Source organism: Bufo bufo, chromosome 8, assembly GCF_905171765.1.
Source record: "Bufo bufo chromosome 8, aBufBuf1.1, whole genome shotgun sequence".
Classification (NCBI taxonomy): domain Eukaryota; kingdom Metazoa; phylum Chordata; class Amphibia; order Anura; family Bufonidae; genus Bufo; species Bufo bufo.
The window spans coordinates 4766777-4779638 of record NC_053396.1 but is presented as its reverse complement, the minus strand read 5'-3'; the positions used below and the strand labels follow the sequence as shown (position 1 = coordinate 4779638).

General features: G+C 44.5%; 1 protein-coding gene across 1 annotated transcript; it reads left to right on the top strand.

Annotated features, from left to right (window-relative positions):
• Positions 1-12049: 12049 nt before the first annotated feature.
• Positions 12050-12654, top strand: LOC120977621 (pyroglutamylated RFamide peptide). The gene has a single exon (XM_040405632.1). The coding sequence runs from the start codon at positions 12050-12052 to the stop codon at positions 12464-12466; it is 417 nt and encodes a 138-aa protein (XP_040261566.1). The 3' UTR covers positions 12467-12654.
• The last annotated feature ends 208 nt before the right edge of the window (positions 12655-12862 follow it).

Genomic DNA, 12862 nt, shown 5'->3' with positions numbered 1-12862 from the left:
TCATGCTAAAATACAAATATATGTGTGTCACGGCTGTGTCTCGGTCTCTGTGTTGTTTGCCGTGACACGTTTCCCGTGCATGTAGTTTATGCAGCATGTGTGTGCACTTCTCCTTTAACCCCCTCAGCTCCCCTAGCTTAAACACCCTTAATGACCAGGCTACTTTTTACACTTCTGACCTACACTACTTTCACCGTTTATTGCTCGGTCATACAACTTACCACCCAAATGAATTTTACCTCCTTTTCTTCTCACTAATAGAGCTTTCATTTGGTGGTATTTCATTGCTGCTGCCATTTTTACTTTTTTTGTTATTAATCGTTATTAATCGAAATTTAACGATTTTTTTGCAAAAAAAATGACATTTTTCACTTTCAGTTGTAAAATTTTGCAAAAAAAACGACATCCATATATAAATTTTTCTCTAAATTTATTGTTTTACATGTCTTTGATAAAAAAGAAATGTTTGGGTAAAAAAAAATGGTTTGGGTAAAAAAAAAAAATCATCATTTTCCGCTAACTTGTGACAAAAAATATAAAATTCTAGGAACTCGCCATGCCCCACACGGAATACCTTGGGGTGTCTTCTTTCCAAAATGGGGTCACTTGTTGGGTAGTTATACTGCCCTGGCATTTTCCAGGGGCCCTAATGTGTGGTAAGTAGGTAAATGACCTGTGAAATCCTAAAGGTGCTCTTTGGAATGTGGGCCCCTTTGCCCACCTAGGCTGCAAAAAAGTGTCACACATCTGGTATCGCCGTATTCAGGAGAAGTTGGGGAATGTGTTTTGGGGTGTCTTTTTACATATACTCATGCTGGGTGAGAGAAATATCTCGGCAAAAGACAACTTTTCCCATTTTTTTATACAAAGTTGGCATTTGACCAAGATATTTCTCTCACCCAGCATGGGTATATGTAAAATGACACCCCAAAACACATTCCCCAACTTCTCCTGAGTACGGCGATACCAGATGTGTGACACTTTTTTGCAGCCTAGATGCGCAAAGGGGCCCACATTCATTTTATGGGGGTATTTTTAGACATTTGGATCCCAGACTTCTTCTCACGCTTTAGGGCCCCTAGAATGCCAGGGCAGTATAAATACCCCACATGTGACCCCATTTTGGAAAGAAGACACCCCAAGGTATTCAATGAGGGGCATGGCGAGTTCATCGAATTTTTTTTTTTTTGGCACAAGTTAGCGGAAATTGATATATTTTTTTTTTCTCACAAAGTCTCCCTTTCCGCTAACTTGGGACAAAAATTTCAATCTTTCATGGACTCAATATGCCCCTCACGGAATATCTGGGGGTGTCTTCTTTCCGAAATGGGGTCACATGTGGGGTATTTATACTGCCCTGGCATTCTAGGGGCCCTAAAGCGTGAGAAGAAGTCTGGAATATAAATGCCTAAAATTTTTTACGCATTTGGATTCCGTGAGGGGTATGGTGAGTTCATGTGAGATTTTATTTTTTGACACAAGTTAGTGGAATATGAGACTTTGTAAGAAAAAAAAAAAAAAACAATTTCAGCTAACTTGGGCCAAAAAAATGTCTGAATGGAGCCTTACAGGGGGGTGATCAATGAAAGGGGGGTGATCAATGACAGGGGGGTGATCAATGACAGGGGGGTGATCAGGGAGTCTATATGGGGTGATCACCCCCGTCATTGATCACCCCCCTGTAAGGCTCCATTCAGACGTCCGTATGCGTTTTGCGGATCCGATCCATCTATCAGTGGATCCGTAAAAATCATACGGACATCTGAATAGAGCCTTACAAGGGGGTGATCAATGACAGGGGGGTGATCAATGACAGGGGGGTGATCAGGGAGTCTATATGGGGTGATCAGGGGTTCATAAGGGGTTAATAAGTGACAGGGGGGGGTGTAGTGTAGTGTAGTGGTGTTTGGTGCTACTTAACTGAGCTACCTGTGTCCTCTGGTGGTCGATCCAAACAAATGGGACCACCAGAGGACCAGGTAGCAGGTATATTAGACGCTGTTATCAAAACAGCGTCTAACATACCTGTTAGGGGTTAAAAAAAATAACATCTCCAGCCTGCCATCGAACGATCGCCGCTGGCAGGCTGGAGATCCACTCGCTTACCTTCCGATTCTGTGAACGCGCGCACGTTCACAGGAAGTCTCGCGAGATGACGCGTATATGCGTGACTCTGCGCAGCGCTGCCACCTCCGGAACGCGATCCTGCGTTAGGCGGTCCGGAGGTGGTTAAGGTTTGTTCCCCTACCCTGTCTGGGGCTTGTGGGGTTAACTACCTGGCTGGGTGAGGTCACTAGGTGCTTATATTGCCTGTGGCTGGTAGCCTGGAGTTTAGTTGTACTCCAGCCTTGGTGTGTGCTGGAGTTATGCTCCTGTCCTGGATATTCCATCTGTCCAGTGTGAGGGCCACCTAGTTTGACATCAGTGTCTTCCCTATGTTTCTATGTATTCTACCCTAGTATATGTTTGGTGTGGTTTATGTTCAGGGTCTGTTGTATGTCTAGTTGTTGTTCCATGTCTGGACTGTCGTTGGTGTGTATTGTCCTGCATGGATGTTAGACGTTCCCCTGTCTGTCTGTGCCTTCGGTGAGAGGGTTCCTGGGTTCCCCGGAGGGGGAACCACAAGTCAGTGAGCAACTCTGCCTGGTGCCGTCATGTATCCGGTTCGCATGGGGGTCCAGGCAGTTTCTGGTGTGTTGCTGCGGCAGGTAAGTGCTAGTTGTTCTGGGTTCTTACCTGCCGAACAAGTTGCTTTTCACTGTCTTCCAATTTCCCTGCAGCTAGGACAGTGGGAGACTTCTGTTCATCCGTGTTTTGGAGGAACCGGTCGTCTCTGGTCCTGACTCTATTCCAGGGATCTTTAGGGTTAGTAGGGCCCGAGGTTTCTGTGTATGAGCCCTCCTACCATCTGGGCTTGCTCATACGGTTCGGAGTCAGGGCGAGGTTTAGGGATGCATTAGGAGGTTCCCTGCTCCCTTTCCCCAGTGTCCTGGCCTAGTTTCAACTCCCACGTACTTACGGTGTTCGGTGGGGAGTTTTCCCCCTCTCCCCACTGTGACAATATGAGGTTTACACGAGGGATACAGCAGTTGAGCCCCTTACGTACGCATGTGATCACTACATACGACCAGGCAGTGTTGCAGGTATATCAGGTGGGCAGTCACCTAAGGGTTAATGCTGTTGTGCAGATTATGACCCCGTCAAGTAGTGACTATGATGATGGAGTTAATAAGCCGCTCGATTATCTACAACTATTAATCTTCACATTGTTACAAATCAGCGGCGCAATGTGCATGGTGGCGACTGTAACCATCCTGACCGGCAATGGGATCCTAGCATGAGGAATGTCCGCCTCTCATGCCCCCATTAAGGCTCTGCGGCGTGACGTCTCTGGACCCTTATATATGAGGTAGAATGAGAGGAACGGTCAGACACGGTGGCCGAACCCTGCACAGCGGTTACGAGGCCTCCCGACAGATACAAGGTAAGTGCTCGCTCCCTGACTTGTTACATTGTTACAGGCTCCATCTTCACTCGTCACATTGTTCACCATAAATTTCAAAGGAAATTAAAAAAAAAATCCAAAATAGTAAAATTTATGGTCGTCGTGCCGGAAGGTTGGCGATATACCTGCAGCTCCAAACCCTGTCACCAGAAGAGCTTACAATCTAGACCCCCCCCCAGTACAGGCACATACACAATTAGGAAATGTATTGGACGCAGGTGGCCCTTAGGTTCCTCACTGCCATGTATTCCATGTGGGGGAGCCAGCCTAGACCTAAGCAGCAGACACCAAGGGGTCACCTTCACTTAGCAAGGGGTCCCCACCTCTTCTTAGCCCTTGCAGGTCCTCTGGTTTAAAGGGTTGGATAGAGAGGCCACAGGGTAGAGGGGCTCTAATTGTGTCTTATCAATGAGACATGGGATGGATTCTGAGATCACAAGCAAAGATCTTACAAGATTCTTGGTCTGATCCCAGATACACTGGAAAGAAGAGCTGCAACCAATGAGCCGATCAGATCCATAAATTACAGCCTCCTCCAGGTGGACCCGGGTCTACACATAGGAATGGTGGCCGAGTGTAACACACATCCTCCGGCGGGGATGGGGGGGGGGGGGGGGGGGGGCACATACTTATTATTTTAGCCATTCTCATATTCTTCCAGTCAATGGAAGAGGGAGCTCACTACATACAGATTATACAGCCACCACTAGAGGGAGCTCACTACATACAGATTATACAGCCACCACTAGAGGGAGCTCACTACATACAGATTATACAGCCACCACTAGAGGGAGCTCACTACATACAGATTATACAGCCACCACTAGGGGGAGCTCACTACATACAGATTATACAGCCACCAAAAGAGGGAGCTCACTACATACAGATTATACAGCTACCACTAGAGGGAGCTCACTACATACAGATTATACAGCTACCACTAGAGGGAGCTCACTACATACAGATTATACAGCCACCACTAGAGGGAGCTCACTACATACAGATTATACAGCCACCACTAGAGGGAGATCACTACATACAGATTATACAGTCACCACTAGAGGGAGCTCACTACATACAGATTATACAGTCACCACTAGAGGGAGCTCACTGCATACAGATTATACAGCCACCAGTAGAGGGAGCTCACTACATACAGATTATACAGCCACCACTAGGGGAGCTCACTACATACAGATTATACAGCCACCACTAGAGGGAGCTCACTACATACAGATTATACAGCCACCACTAGAGGGAGCTCACTACATACAGATCATACAGCCACCACTAGAGGGAGCTCACTACATACAGATTATACAGTCACCACTAGGGGGAGCTCACTACATACAGATTTTACAGCCACCACTAGAGGGAGCTCACTGTATATAGATTATACAGCCACCACTAGGGGGAGCTCACTACATACAGATTATACAGCCTCCACTAGAGGGAGCTCACTACATGCAGGTTATACAGCCACCACTAGGGAGAGCTCACTGTATATAGATTATGCAGCCACCACTAAAGGGAGCTCACTACATACAAATATATATAGTCACCACTAAAGGGAGCTCAGTACATACAGATTATACAGCCACCACTAGAGGGAGCTCACTACATACAGATCATACAGCAACCACAATCTGTATGTAGTGAGCTCCCCTGGTGGTGGCTATATAATCTGTATGTAGTGGTCTCCTGAGCTCCCTCTAGTGGTGGCTTTATATATCTGTATGTAGTAATCTCCTGAGCTCCCTCTAGTGGTGGCTGTATTTATCTGTATGTAGTAATCTCCTGAGCTCCCTCCAGTGGTGACTGTATATATCTGTATGCAGTAATCTCCTGAGCTCCCTCTAGTGGTGGCTGTATACATCTGTATGTAGTAATCTCCTCAGCTCCCTCTAGTGGTGGCTGTATATATCTGTATGTAGTAATCTCCTCAGCTCCCTCTAGTGGTGGCTGTATATATCTGTATGTAGTAATCTCCTGAGCTCCCTCCAGTGGTGGCTGTATATATCTGTATGTAGTAATCTCCTGAGCTCCCTCCAGTGGTGGCTGTATTTATCTGTATGTAGTAATCTCCTGAGCTCCCCCTAGTGGTGGCTGTATATATCTGTATGTAGTATTCTCCTGAGCTCCCTCTAGTGGTGGCTGTATATATCTGTATGTAGTAATCTCCTGAGCTCTCTCTAGTTATGGCTGTATATATCTGTATGTAGTAATCTCCTGAGCTCCTTCTAGTGGTGGCTGTATATATCTGTATGTAGTAATCTCCTGAGCTCCTTCTAGTGGTGGCTGTATATATCTGTATGTAGTAATCTCCTGAGCTCCCTCTAGTGGTGGCTTTATATATCTGTATGTAGTAATCTTCTGAGCTCCCTCTAGTGGTGGCTGTATATATCTGTATGTAGTGATCTCCTGAGCTCCCTCTAGTGGTGGCTGTATATATCTGTATGCAGTAATCTCCTGAGCTCCCTCTAGTGGTGGCTGTATATATCTGTATGTAGTAATCTCCTGAGCTCCCTCTAGTGGTGGCTGTATATATCTGTATGTAGTAATCTCCTGAGCTCCCTCTAGTGGTGGCTGTATATATCTGTATGTAGTAATCTTCTGAGCTCCCTCTAGTGGTGGCTGTATATATCTGTATGTAGTAATCTCCTGAGCTCCCTCTAGTGGTGGCTGTATATATCTGTATGTAGTAATCTCCTGAGCTCCCTCTAGTGGTGGCTGTATATATCTGTATGTAGTGATCTCCTGATCTCCCTCTAGAGGTGGCTGTATATATCTGTATGTAGTAATCTCCTGATCTCCCTCTAGAGGTGGCTGTATATATCTGTATGTAGTAATCTCCTGAGCTCCCTCTAGTGGTGACTGTATATATCTGTATGTAGTAATCTCCTGAGCCCCATCGCCTATCGAAGGCTTTATAATGTATATGTAGTGAGCCCCCTAGTAGAAATTTTACCATTTATCTATACATATTTAGTAATGATAATTCACCCCTTCTAGATATTGGGTAGTTTTTTACCATTGTACTGATTAGTGACAGCTTAGTATTACTTTACCGAATTCTGAGGGAATGTCATGATTTTAATGAATGTTTCCTCCCCCCGGGGGCTACAGGCAGCCATGTCTATAGAGGTTCAGCGTGCGCAGGTGTGAGGGGCTGTAGTGCAACCGCTTCACCTCCCCCGCACTCCAGCACTAATTAATATGATAATTTAAATCTAATATTGCAGCTCGGCCTGTTTCTTCCAGAGAATATCGTTACTCTGTTCTTATATCTAAAATCAATACCCTAATGAAGTGAACCCGGCGCGCTCCAGGCCAAGCGCTCAATCCCCGCTGCTGCGCCAACTCCCTGGGAATCCTTCTTCTGCAATCTAATGCATTAAACAGATCCATTACCAGAGAGCCAGGAAAAAGCGCTTACCTGTTCACTCTCCCACAATCCTGCAAGAAAAAGGCACCGGAGCCAATGTTCACTGCCCGTTTATACACCTGCGAGTGTGCGGCTATTCGTTTCCATTATTTTTAAGATTTTATTTTAGTGCATCTTTTTAAATTTTTCATTATGTTATTTATAACTTTTTTCTTTTTACTGGATTATGTTGTTTTTTTTACATTTTGTAGATTTGTCTTGTACTTTTTTTTACTATTATTTCATAAAGGTTTTTTTTATATTTACAAAAAAATTTGAGTTGCTATACTTTTACATTTTTGATCACTTTATTGGATTTTTTAGCATGTCATTTTTTTTATTTTAAATAATGGATTATTTCAGTATACTTTTTTAACATTTTTATTCCCTTTTTGTAGCATCACCCTCTTTTTTTCAACATAAGAACACACAGCAAAGCTTAAAAATATTTTCTAGTTTTGCTATTTTTTTCATTTTCCCATTATATTTAGGTAATTATGTAATTTATTATATTTATTGATTTGTAACATTTTTTTTTTTTTACTAGATTTTACCAGCTTTTTTGTTAACATATATTTTTGCAAAACTTTTATTTTAGTGTATTATTATCATTGCTGGATTATTTTACTATATTTTTTATATTTTCTTTATGTTGAGCACATTTTTATTTTACACATTAATTTATTGTATTGTCTCCTGCATTTGTGTAATTTATTATGTTTTTATTGTATAATTATAATTTTTTTGCTGGACTTTTTATTTAGAATATTATTTAACTTCTTTCTATAGTGTTTCCTTAGCATACTGCCTGCTCATTTAATTTTGTGATTTTTAAAAATTTCATTTACCAGATATTTAAATTTATATTCCGTTATTTTGATTTAAAAAATGTTTGTTTTTACTGGATTGTTTTTTTTTTTTTTTGCAGAATTTACTAATTAGTATATATTTATAATTTTTCTAATTTAACATACTTTTTAGTATTTTCCCTGCATCAATTCCATTTCCTGTATTATCTGCAGTGCATTATTTTATTTATAGCATTTTTATTTTTATTTTATAATGTTACACTAATATTTAGATCTGCGTCTTCTCACGACACTGTCAATGACAGATTCACCTTGCTTTAATTGCCCGGACCCTCGTGTCTCTGGATGCAGGTGGAGATACTGAGAAGTAAGGTTAACAGTTTGGAGCGTCTGCGCAGGAATTTATTGGTAAGCGGTACGCAGATTTGCGCTAATATCATGGCGGAGCAGGAAGAGAGAGCAGTAGGTGCAAATAGCAGGAATTCACATTTAAAGGGTAACTCCACCCAGTGTAGATAGATATTTACCCTGTTCACATCTCAGTTTGAGGGGTCAGATTGGCACCAGGAGCTGTGTAAGTCGGGGGTAAGGGGCCACATCACACACTGGGGTATCCCGACCCCCATAGCCTCAAACAACCAGATTTTTCAGATCCACAACCCACAATCATTAGCGGTCCCTCCGGTCCGTACTGGTGGCAGCGCCACTGGGGGCCACCCATTTGTATAATTGTCGGGCAATGGGTAAGTCACTTGTGTGATCAGCACTAGGTTATGATGGGATTTCAGCCTCTGGATGTCAACAACAGTTTTTCCAATCACTGACAGCAAGCAGAGATCTTGAAACGTTGGCAAAGTCTGTTAGAAATTGACATACAAGCGCTGAGGGGGGGGGGGGGGGGCCTGAAACAGGCATTGTCTAATGCAGGGATGCTCAACCTGCGGCCCTCCGGCTGTTGCAAACCTCTCAGCATGGCCGGACAGTCTACAGCAGGGCATAGTTGGAGTTGTAGTCTTACAACAGCTGGAGGGCCGCAGGTTGAGCATCCCTGGTCTAAGGGGTAGTCACGCCCCGCCCCCTGAAAGTCCGCATTAGGCCTAACACAGTGTATCAGTTCTGCCCCTTTAAATGCAGCGGAATTCTTTTGCATTATTTGTAGCGGTTTGTGCTGAGTTGCAGAGATGGAGGACACAATGTATCACTGTCCCGAGTCACAGATAACGGCGCTCATCCTGCCCGCCATTAGCATAGCGCATAATCATCCGCTGCCGCCGGAAGGGCCAAGGGTCAGCGGGGGCCACATGAAACAGTCCAAGGATGAGCGGCTGACCTGTACTGTGCCTTTAAGCCAGAGCTCTGCTTGTGAACATCAGAGTACAGGATGAATTTCCTGATAAGGACCAACCTTGCACAGATGCAGAGTTACATTACGTTTTATACTCCAGTCACATCCAAAGTCGCATTTAAAATTCAAATTCTGCTGGCTTTCTGTTAGGCTGCGGGGCCTGCTGGTCAGTGCCTAACTACAATATCCATAGTGCACCATCCCTGGACCACACCTTTAGGTGCAGATTCCCAGTGGAATGGTGAACGCAGCTCTGGATGTGACCGGAGTATAAAAACGCAATTTAATTCAAGAGGTAAAGATTAGCAAAATTATTTAACCTCTTATGAAGATTTATAGTCTGAAAAAAAAAATCGATGTTCAGAGCGGAGTCTGAGGCCTCGGGGGTTGCGGTGTGAACAGAGGAGTCTGATTTGAATTCCCATCGTGCTGCCATTATGTGAAACATCTTTGAGATGTTGTCCTCCCATACTGCGGCCTCAGACACCCCAAGGGGAGAGCGCAGATTTATGTAAGGAGGGCCCCCGGGGTCCGCTGTCCCTGCACACTGCTGAAGCTCCGACCCTACCAATTCTTCATAGTTTGGGGCTTATATAAATTCTGCGGCTTTGTAGAAAAGCTAAAGGGGGTTACCTTCATCTTATAAAGCAGCGCGGCCCCCACTCAGGGCTTCAGGGGCCACAACATCCTTCTGAAACTGAGAACAATATTAATAAAGCTCTGGAACACAACGAGCAGAGATCCCCCGACACAGGATGAGCAAAGATCTACTGGATCCCCCGGAAAATCCTCCTATACCAAGCCACTAATCCTCCTGTCACCTCCAGAGCTGCACACACAATTCTGCTTACTAATACTTGGCAAGAAATTTAAAAGCTTATCCATAAATGGAAAAGTCACTATAGTTCCACAATACACTGCCAAGAAAGAAGAATTCTGAATGCAGCTCTGGATGTAACTGAAGAATAAGCCTAGTCTATGATACTGTCTGCTGAGCCGTGTATCTAATCCTATCCTGTGTGATACTGTCTGCTGAGCCGTGTATCTAATCCTATCAGGTGTGATAGTCTGCGGTGTATCTCATCCTTTCATGTGTGATAGTCTGCGGTGTATTTGTCACGGTCCCTCAGGTGACTGATGTCAAGAAATCAAGGAGATTGGTTGAGTGTGGAGGAATCTAACAGCCTCCTTGATTTCTCTTGATTCAGTGTTGATAGGGTTAATGACCACTGCCCTTTTCTCCGCTGTTGCTCAGTGGTCATCACTTCTACCCTTCATAGTCTCACCCCTCCCTTCTGACTATGCGGTTTATAGCTTCAGTTGGGTTTGGCTGAGCTGGTGGGAGGTCGTCTCTGGTGTTCCTGTTCTTCCATCTCTACAGAAGTTAAGTGTCTCGTTTGTTTTTGTTTGTTATACTCCCTGTTGTTGTATCTGGGCCTGAGACAGAGACTTCCATTCGTCCATCTGGGGAGGAATGGGTTGTCTCTGGTTCTAACCTCATTCTAGGGCCTTATAGGGAAATCAGGGCCTAGGTATCCTGCTTATGAACATTCCTACCTTCAGGGTCTATTCATATTGATAGGTAGTCAGGACCCGGATTAGGGTTGTCCAGGAGGTGACCTGTTCCTTCCCTAGTTTCCAGGCCCAGATACTGTTCCCCTTCCCTCCTGTGTTCAGTGTGGAGTTTCCCCCCCACAATGATCGAGACAGTATCTCATCCTATTATGTGTGATACAGGCTGCTGTGTATCTCATCCTATTATGTGTGATACAGGCTGCTGTGTATCTCATCCTATTATGTGTGATACAGGCTGCTGTGTATCTCATCCTATTATGTGTGATACAGGCTGCTGTGTATCTCATCCTATTATGTGTGATACAGTCTGCTGTGTATCTCATCCTATTATGTGTGATACAGGCTGCTGTGTATCTCATCCTATTATGTGTGATACAGGCTGCTGTGTATCTCATCCTATTATGTGTGATACAGGCTGCTGTGTATCTCATCCTATTATGTGTGATACAGGCTGCTGTGTATCTCATCCTATTATGTGTGATACAGGCTGCTGTGTATCTCATCCTATTATGTGTGATACAGGCTGCTGTGTATCTCATCCTATTATGTGTGATACAGGCTGCTGTGTATCTCATCCTATTATGTGTGATACAGTCTGCTGTGTATCTCATCCTATTATGTGTGATACAGGCTGCTGTGTATCTCATCCTATTATGTGTGATACAGGCTGCTGTGTATCTCATCCTATTATGTGTGATACAGTCTGCTGTGTATCTCATCCTATTATGTGTGATACAGGCTGCTGTGTATCTCATCCTATTATGTGTGATACAGGCTGCTGTGTATCTCATCCTATTATGTGTGATACAGGCTGCTGTGTATCTCATCCTATTATGTGTGATACAGGCTGCTGTGTATCTCATCCTATTATGTGTGATACAGGCTGCTGTGTATCTCATCCTATTATGTGTGATACAGTCTGCTGTGTATCTCATCCTATTATGTGTGATACAGGCTGCTGTGTATCTCATCCTATTATGTATGATACAGGCTGCTGTGTATCTCATCCTATTATGTATGATACAGGCTGCTGTGTATCTCATCCTATTATGTGTGATACAGGCTGCTGTGTATCTCATCCTTTCATGTGTGATAAGTGCTGTGTATCTCATCCTTTCATGTGTGATACAGTCTGCTGTGTATCTAATCCTATCCTGTGTGATACTGTCTGCTGAGCTGTGTATCTAATCCTATCATGTGTGATACTGTCTGCTGTGTATCTCATCCTACCATGTGTGATACTGTCTGCTGTGTATCTAATCCTATCCTGTGTGATACTGTCTGCTGAGCTGTGTATCTAATCCTGTCCTGTGTGATACAGTCTGCTGTGTATCTCATCCTACCATGTCTGATACCTCCCCTACAGTGACACTTGCCATCCTGTCTCCTAGATGCGGGGTGCACAGGGCGTTTCCCTCCTGCTTCTCCTAGTTTCGGGGTACAGCTGGAGCCTGCAGGATGTCATGGAGGACCAGGTCCCTCTGGAGAGAATCCGCTTCTGGCAGCTCCTTCCTGACAGGGATGCAGATCTTTCGGGGCCCCTCCTACAGCTTGGGGGCCCCAGAGATAAGAAATCCATAGACCCGACGTCACTGTTCAGCGTGGCCAAGGAGCTTCAAGGCTTCGGGAAGGAGAGGGCCGGATTCCGCTTCAGATTCGGAAGGAGAGAGGAGGAGAACGAGATGGAAAAATCGGAGCCAGAACTGGAGGAGCGCAGCGCCGCCACCGCCCTGGGGTCACTGGCCGAGGAACTGAACGGGTACAACCGAAAGAAAGGCGGCTTCAGCTTCAGATTCGGGAGGCGATAGGTAAGCGCCCTGCGCCCCCACCTCCGATCCCTGCGGGAACCCTCCTAATCAGTTTTCGCTCTCCTCTTCATCCCCTCTGAGCCTCCAGTGTAAAAGTCACCGGCGCCGTCCTGCAACCTCAACATCTCAGCAAACACCGGCAGAATCCAAACTCAAACAATCGATAACGTCTTCTGTAACAAAGACAAAAGGGCGACAAATCCAAGACAAGCTGTCGTCTGACGAAAAGAAGAGCACATTTAAAGGGGAAGTCCACTTTTTATTTTTATTTTTTAAATTCCCTTTTCCCAAATTATAAAAATGGTTCCCGAAACGGAGGGCGATTACTAAAGAAATACTCCAGTCAAGGAGAAAACCTCACATCGACTAGTTCCTTTCTATGTGACAACTATTTTC